The sequence below is a fragment of the Myotis davidii genome, unplaced genomic scaffold (assembly GCF_000327345.1).
Source record: "Myotis davidii unplaced genomic scaffold, ASM32734v1 scaffold2030, whole genome shotgun sequence".
In the NCBI taxonomy this organism is placed as follows: domain Eukaryota; kingdom Metazoa; phylum Chordata; class Mammalia; order Chiroptera; family Vespertilionidae; genus Myotis; species Myotis davidii.
In genome coordinates this window covers 99,787-108,717 of record NW_006281839.1, presented here as the reverse complement: position 1 = coordinate 108,717, position 8,931 = coordinate 99,787, and the positions used below count along the sequence as shown (strand labels likewise).

At 39.1% G+C, this 8,931-nt stretch overlaps 1 protein-coding gene across 1 annotated transcript in view; it reads right to left on the bottom strand.

Moving 5' to 3' along the window:
* Positions 1–1,076: 1,076 nt before the first annotated feature.
* Positions 1,077–8,931, bottom strand: part of LOC102767617 (E3 ubiquitin-protein ligase TRIM22) — an 11,707-nt gene continuing 3,852 nt past the window's right edge. The window contains exons 2-5 of the mRNA XM_015560198.1: positions 5,376–5,398; positions 2,769–2,866; positions 2,457–2,483; positions 1,077–2,205 (exon numbers count right to left, since the gene is read on the bottom strand). Coding sequence (XP_015415684.1) covers positions 1,610–2,205; positions 2,457–2,483; positions 2,769–2,866; positions 5,376–5,398 — 744 coding nt within the window. The 3' untranslated portion in view covers positions 1,077–1,609. The remainder of the gene's footprint in view (positions 2,206–2,456; positions 2,484–2,768; positions 2,867–5,375; positions 5,399–8,931) is intronic.

Genomic DNA, 8,931 nt, shown 5'->3' with positions numbered 1-8,931 from the left:
ACTGCCCCCTCTGCTGTCCTGGTAGATACCAAATGCACCCCTTCTGGCCTGGTAGCCTCTCACAGCCCCCGCTACCACCCGCCGGGTGGTCACCCCACACAGCCTGCTGCTCAGTCATTTGGACGTGCCTCGCTAACCCCCATCAGCTTTGTCACCCCTCTCAGCCTGTTTGGTCATCCGTTTGATTGTTTCAGCCCCTGGCTCTTTATATATATATATGAATTGTTTTACTTGCTCTATCAACTTTCTACCATATATGTGAAATAAAACTCAGTTCCTAAATTAATCAACCTAATGTCCCACAGCTTATTAGTGGAAGAGCACCCTGGTTATTAAGTATTCAACTTGGTTTTAAACATTACCATGAGCAGCTCCTGCTTCATTAACATCTACATGGATTGAGCACATCAATCACTATCTCTTGGCACCTAATATTTTCCCATGATGTTCCAAGCTCCTGTGTAAATCAGCATCTCATGGGTTTTCTCTCCTACCAAACATCCTAGGGAATTTGGCTCCAATCATTTCTTGGGGAGTGAAGTGCTGAAAAGACACATGAACTGGAGAAACACATACCCCATTTTAATCTGTTCTCTTCTACTAATTAGCTGTGGGACATTGGGACATATCTCATAAGTTTATAAATTTCTTTAACTCCCTGAAGGAATTCTTTCTTTTATGATATTTTTTCAAAATTAACTTGAATAAATATACCTATGTGTGTGTATGTGTGTGTAAGTATAAGTGTGCATCTACATAACTTTCCCAGATTTTTCTTTTTCTGACCTATTCCCAATAAAGGGCCTTAAAACAGTTCCAGCCTCCATGTAAAATGTTCTGTAACACAAGACTGGGACTGGAGTAGACTTGATAGCAAAGTTTGGGAACTTGACAAATGAGCTTCAGTGGAATCATTTTCTGTTCCTCTCAAGGGCACACATCCATCCCAAGGGACACGGACACAGCTCATACTTTTCTGAGATCATGAGAGCAAACATTTATTATATTGTGCAGAACACTTAAATAGGTGCTTTACATTGGTTGACAGTTTCTCACAAAGATCTTTAAGAGTTAGGTGCAGTTTAAAATCCAATTTTTATTTTATGAGAAGAAACAAAAATAAATCCATCATTACACACCTTGTAAGAGAATAGACAGGATTTAAACTCAGACACTCTGAACATAAAATGTTCACTCTTGGTACATATATTACATTTGTTCCCTCCCCCTAAACTCTCCGGACAACCTGCTGTATGTTGGGCAACAAATAGATATACACTAAAATACTATTTAGTTCTGGAATGATTATGGATTGTCCTAGAGTCATGGTTAATGTCTCTTCAAGTTAGGGTTAAAGAAAATGTGGAAAAATGGGAGGGTAGAGGTATGATACTAATACTTTTCTGTTGATAGGAGGATTTAGATACCTTTTGCTGATAATATAGGAAAGGGTAGCTGAGTAAATAAGCTTCTCTTCTAACCCAAGAATCAATAAATGAAGGGAGACAGCAAGGAGGAGAAGGTCTGAATGGAGCAGTGAACTCAGGTGCAGGAGATGAGCCCCAGGACAAGGGTCACTACACAGAAGTGAGTGAGGGAGGGAGAATGTTCAGGAGCTCGGTGGGCACAGAGTCATGGGAACTGGGCAGTTCCAAGGATTGAAATAGGGATAAACAACCTGAGAAAAGTGACATTTAGAGAATTTGTAGATGAGTGACCCATGGTTTGTGACATTAAAAAATGAGACAGTGCTTGCTTCATAGTCTAGGAAAACCCCTACTCGGCGGGGAGGAACAGCCATGGAAAGAGTCAAGACCTTGGGATCAGAGGTAAAAGAGTCCTCAAAGGCATTGTACTCAGATGCATTCTGTAACCCTACAACCCAGTAGCCATTTTCAGGTCTGAATCTGGAGTAAGCATTTGGATAATTTGTCTGGGGGTTAAAAACAAACCCAGAGCTTTTCTTTCCATTGAGATTGCTTCTTTTACTGTATACCCCCAGAATCCAGGCAATTTTCCCAGACACGTCAACTTCCCAGTAACATTTCCCAGAAGAGAAATTTTGGCTGCCCCATACATCAAAAGCAGAAAAGTTACATGGGTATACATTCCTAAACATAACATCATTCCCAACAGTCACTTGTCTCTGATCCTCAGAAACGACAACATTGGAAACATCATTGAATGGATTCAGCGTCAAGTCCACTGTAGGAAAAATTACATAGTCAGGTGAATTAAACATGGCATGTGTCTTGTGATATTTTGAGGAGGAATATGGGAATTGACTGGGAGGAACATGAGTTAATGGGTCAGTGAGGAGTAGATCAGTTAAGAACTGTTGTATGTATGTCTGTGTGGGTGGAACACATGTAATTGAGATCATGGGACCTAAGAGTAAGCACAGCTTCTGAAATGGGATCAGAACATGGCGATTTGAAGAACCTGTAACTTCTTACCCCAGTAGCTTTGGACTTCTGCCAGCTCTGAAATGACAAAAGTTTCAATGATGATGTTAGAAGCAAAGGAGGAAACTCTGATAACCTGCCCTTTCTCTTGAGAGGGTGGGGAAGCCTCTGAGGCTGTCAGCTGGGGAAGGAGGACACCTGGCCATTCCCAAATATATGTGTCCACATCTTCAGCACATGGTCTCTATGTCTTCTTGTGAGGCCTACGTCCTCTCTTTTATCCTCATATAGAAACAACATCCATTCCTCCACGTGCTCTGGTACTGTAAGAATCTCACACACCCTTCCTCTGGTTTTCCTCACCTTTAAACACTTGCAGCATCCCATTCAGATCTGGAAATCGGAATGTACTTAGTTTCTTGGAAACAATTTTTGGCTTCTTCAAGGTCCAGATCTCGCTCCTAGAGAAGACAAAAATTGATCCCTCACACTTCTTACCTTTTGTCTCTCCAAGACCACTGTCTTTCTCACCTTTCATTCCATTGATGCCTTCTCACTTGAATCCTCTTCAATGAAGAACCTAAGGGAGGGACAGATGAAAGCCCTGACACTGCAACCAGAAGAAATGTCTTCATGTCTACCTTTCTATCTCCCCTCTGTGTGACCTTGGGAAGAACTTATTCTCAAGAAGCTCATGTTCATCCTACCAAAATGAAATAATAATAATAATAATGATAACCCCATACTCTCCATTTCTTAAAATAATACACTATTAGATGTATTGGTGGTACCTTTAAAAGTTTGGTGCCTCCAATAAAAAGTATTTCACATATGGAGGAGTCACTGCCATCTCAGTGGTTCCTCCAGGAAGAGGCCAGAGATGAAGGTCCCCAAGCAGATGCTTAGTGGAGAGACTCTAAAACCTGGCTACTGAGAGCTTTAGGTTATCAAGTGGGGGGCTTCTGTACTGCAAGTCTGAAGTGTTTTCTAAGTCTATTAATCCAATACAGATGCTGAGCATAACATAAAATGTCACAGCCTCTGGGGAATCATTACAAATATTTGAGAAAGGAGAAGTTAATACATCAAAATTAATAGTGGTCTGAATTTCATGTGCTTGATGCTGCCAAGTGTGTATGCAACTTTAGTCAAAGAAAGACACCTTTCCTACAAGTTGCTAATATGTGTAAACAAAAAGAGATGTATTATTGACACCAGAACTAAAGCCATTATTCCCTGAGACTTGTATCTTTCCTTTCCTACAAGTTGCTAATATGTGTAAACAAAGAGATTTATTATTGACACCAAGACTAAAGCCATTATTCCCTGAGACTTATATCTTTCTTCTTTCTTTCCTTTCTTTTTCTTTCTTTCTTCCTTTCTTTCTTTCTTCCTTCCTCTCCAAAAAACATCACCTAGAAAGATCTTGTTTCTTCTATTATTAGGGTGAAAAAGAAATATAAAGAAACCATCTTTGTGGAAAATTTGGGGGCCTAGCAGAGAAAAAGGAAAAGATCCTTCCCGTGATAAGACAGGCACCTATTAAGTGTAGAAGCAAGAGACTAAGGTTTGACTAAAATGAGTGAAGTCATGGAATTCTGATACTGTAACCTCTTATTTCTTTCTTTTATAAAATCACTTTTAATTTTTTTAATTACAGTTCACATACAATATTATATTAGTTTTGGTGTATATCCCAGTAATTAGACATTATCAAACTTATTAAGTGATCATCCCCCAAAAATATCATACACATATGACACCATACAGAGTTATTAGAATACTATTGAATATATCCCCTATACTATACTTTACAGCCCCATGACTATTCTTTAACTACTAATTTGTATTTCTAAATACCTTCAGATTTTCACCAGTCCCCCCAACCTCCCTCCCATCTGGCAACTGTCAAAATGTTCTGTGTATCTAAGTGTGGTTCTGTTGTGCTTGTTTGCTTATTTTGATATTTAGATTCAATTGTTGATAGATATGCATTTATTAACATTTTATTGTTCATATTTTTTAACCTTTCTTTTTATTTCTTCTTCTTAAACAAGACTCTTTAACATTTCATGTAGTACTAGTTTGATGACTATGAATGCATTTAGCTTTTTCTTGTCTTGGAAGCACTTTACCTGTCCTTCAACTCTAAATAATAACTTTGCTGGGTAGCGTAATCTTGGCTGTAGGTCCTTGCTTTCCATCGCTTTGAATATTTCATGGCACTCCCTTTAGGCTTGCAAAGTTTCTCTTGAGAAATCAGCTGACAGTCTTATGGGAACCCTCTTATAGGTAACTAACTGCTTTTCTCTTGTTGCTTTTAAGATTCTCGTTTTGTCTTTAATCTTTGGCATTTTTTAAATTTAATATGTTTTTTATTATTGACAGTTTTACTGATGTCCCCCATTTTTGCACACTTTATCCCCTCTCTACCCATTGCAGACTGTCCCCACACTATTGTATGTGTCCATGGGCTATGCATATAAGTATGTAAGTTATTTGATTTATCTCTTCTTGTCTCCCCTCCTCCCCCCTGAGATATGTCAATGTGGTCCAAGTCTCCATGCCTTGGTTCTTATTTTGATGGTCAATTCATTTTGTTCCTTAGATTTCACAAATAAGTGATATCATATGATATTTTTCTTGCTCATATTAGCTGATTTCACTTAGCATATAATAGTTTCCAGGTGGCATTTTAATTAAGATGTATCTTGGTATAGGCTTCTTTGGATTCATCTTGTTTGGGACTCTTATTTCTAATACTTCTATTATCCCTAACTCTGTGACCTCCCACCACCCAAATTTCATACCATTATAAAGTTTCACCTGTCATCAGCAGGTGAAATAATGTAATACCCAAGTTTCCCACATCTATGATTGTTTAAAATTATGATTTATTCAAGATTACTCTTATAGTTATAATTCTTTCATGACACAAAAAAGAGTATGCCTGGTCTCACATACACGTACCTTCTTATGGCGTTAATCACATCCTGGGAAGAAGAGAAAAAAAACATAAATCAAGAGTAAGGTTGACATATTTAGAAAATTAAAATGGTTAGTTAAAATTTAATTTGAAAATATCACAAATATGTTTTAGTGAAAACATGGGCTCTACAATATTTAAGATACTCTTCTAATAAAAAATAATGTGTTGCTTATCTGCAATTCAAATTTAACTACACATTCCTTATTTTGGCAACCCTCAAATGAATGATAAGCCCTCCTACCTATAAAGTTTTACTCACCTTCTTCCTCATACACTAGCACCCCCTAATATGTCTTGAATAAATAGATGATCAGAATAAATATATGGGGGGGGGGGATTGAAGAGAAAAGACCCAAAATAACCATCCTAGAGGACTCATGTGAAGATGTTAGAACGGTGTTTCCAAGATCTGGAGATGGAATATATTTAAAAGGCAGAGATGGGAGCAGAGGAGGCCAGGAGTGCAGCCACGCCAACATCCAGACCGACCTACACACCACCCTAGACCTGTGCAGGGGGCCACTTGCCAGCTACAATCTATGTGGAACCACCACTGAGCCCTGGCAATGAGTGGTGCAGTAGCACACTGCAGGCTTCCAGATATATGCAGTGAGCACTCGCCATAGAGACCTCCCAAACCATGCCTCCTTGCTGGTGTTCCCTGACCCCACACTGTGAGTGCAAGCCAGGGGTACCCTGAACCCCAGCCCCACTTAGACCCCAGGTTTTCACTGCTGTTGCAACCCAGAGCCACCAGGCATGTGCCCTGCCTGGGCCGCAGGACCATGCTGCTGGTGCAACATGGAGACACCTGGCATGCCAAGCCCTGGGTCACAGGACCATCTTGCCAGAATGAGCTGGAACCACCTGAAACCCCATCCAGACCCCCTAACTGCACTGCAAGTGAGCTGCCAGAGGAACTAGGGCACCACCCTGCCACTGTTGCTAGGAGGTCGGCACAGTGAACTGCATGCCAGAGGGATTTGGATCCTCACAGAGAGTCACACATAAGAGGAACTGTGCACATACCCCTGCCCACCTCAAGCATCTGCAGCAGACAGCAGAGGGACTAGATATATGGGAGAAAGGAGTACAACTCAAAGCAAAGACAATAAAGGTGTAAGACTCATGGCAGATCCATCCTCTGAGCTAAGGAGTCCCAGACTATTGAACTGGTAGGGGCTTCAACCTCTCAGACCCCAAGCAGGGTGCCCAGGGCCAGAAAGAGACAGCAAAGTGGGGAGACAAAGATACAATCCCCAAAGGAAAGAAAAGGTGGAATCTCCATAAAAAGAAATGAATGAAATGGAGGCCAGCAATATGTCATGGAAAGAATTCAGATTAATGATTATAAGGATGCTCAACTGTCTGGATGAGAAATTCATCAACATTTGTAAGAATTAAGTAGAAATAAAGAATGACATATCTGCAATAAGAACACAATGGAAGGCTTCAACAGTAGACCAGCAGAAGTAGAGGACTCAATCAGTGAGTTAGAAGACAAGGTCAATAAAAACACCCAATCTGAACAGCAATTGGAAAAAAATCAAAAAACAGGAGAGATAAAGGGAACTTTGGAACAACATGAAACAAAGCAAACTCTGTATAATAGGGGTGTCAGAAGGACAAGAATCAGAACAAGGAATAGAAAACCTATTGGAAGAAATAATGACAGAAAATTTCCCTGACTTGTGGAAGGAAAGTCATACAAGCACAGAGAGTCCCAAACAAGATGAACCCAAAAAGACCCACACCAAGACACATTGTAATTACAATGGCAAATGTTAATGACAATGAAAGCATCTTAAGGGCTGCAAGAGAGAGACAGAATGTTACCTACAATGGATCTCCCACTAGACTATAAAATTATTTCTCAACAGAAACACATCAGGCCATAAGGGAATGGAATGAGATATACAAAGTGATGCAAAACAAGGGACTGAATCCAAGAATACTCTATCCAGCAAGGCTATTATTCAAAATTGGAGGTGAAATTAGGATCTTCACAGCTAAGAAAAGGCTAAGGGAGTTTATTATCACCAAGCCAGCAACACAAGAAATGCTAAAGAGACTGTTGTAAAAAGAAGAAATATAAAGGTAAGAAGGAATACAGGCATAAAGAATTTAAAAATGGTAATAAACAAGCACCTATCAATGATAACCTTAAATGTAAATGGATTAAATTCCCCAATTAAAAGACATGGGGTATCTTAATATATAAGAAAAAATGACCCATATTTATATACTGTCTACAAGAGACTCACTGCAGAATAAAGGACTCACACAGATAGAAAGTGAATGGATGGAAAAATCTTTCAGGCAAATGGAAAAAATAATCTGGGGTAGCAATACTTATATCTGACAAAATAGACCTCAAAGTGGAGGCCATAATAAGAAATAAGGAAGGCTATTTCATAATACTAAAGAGATCGATTCAACAAGAGGATATAATTCCGGTAAACATTTATGCACTTAATACAGGAGCACTCAAATACATAAAAATACTTCTAGAAGATATCAAGGGAGAGATCTACAGCAATACAATCATAGTAGGGTACTTGAATACCATATATACATCACTGAACAAATCTTTTAGACAGAAATCAACAAAGAAACAGCAATTGTAAACAACTCACTAGATCAGATGGAACTAACTGATATCTTCAGAACATTTCACCACAAAGCCATGTAATATACATTCTTCTCAAGTGAACATGGGCCATTTTCAAAAATAGACCACATATTAGGTACAAGCAGAAGTCTCCCCAAATTCAAGAAGATTGAAATCATACCACGCATACACATGAAAAAAAAAATAAAACTTGACCACCAACTTACACCATATGCAAAAATAAACTCAAAGTGGATAAGTGATTTAAATGTAAGACAGGAAACTGTAAAAATTTTAGAATAATCCATAGACAGCAAAATATCAGACATATCTCCTAGCAATGTTTACTGATACATCTCCTAGGACAATGGAAACTAAGAAGAAAATAAATTAGACTACCTCAAAATAAAAAGCTTCTGCACAGCAAAAGAAACCATCATCAAAATAACAAGAGAGCCCATTGCATGGGAGAACATTTTTGCCAATGTTACATCTGATAAGGGTTTAATCTCTAAGATTTATAGGGAAGTCATACCACATAACAAAAGGAAGATAAATAATCCAATTTAAAACAAAATGGGCAAAGGACCTAAATTGACACTTCTCGAAAGTGAATGTACAGAAGGTCAAAGGCATATAAAAAAATTCCCAACCCTAGCCGGTTTGGCTCAGTGGATAGAGCATCGGCCTGCGGACTCAAGGGTCCCAGGTTCGATTCCAGTCAAGTGCATGTACCTTGTTTGTGGGCACATCCCCAGTAGGGGGTGTGCAGCAGGCAGCTGATCGATGTTTCTCTCTCGTCGATGTTTCTGACTCTCTATCCCTCTCCCTTCCTCTCTGTAAAAAAATCAATAATATATATATATTTTTTAAAAGAGGTCCTCAGTTACTTATGTACCCACAACACACACACACACACACACACG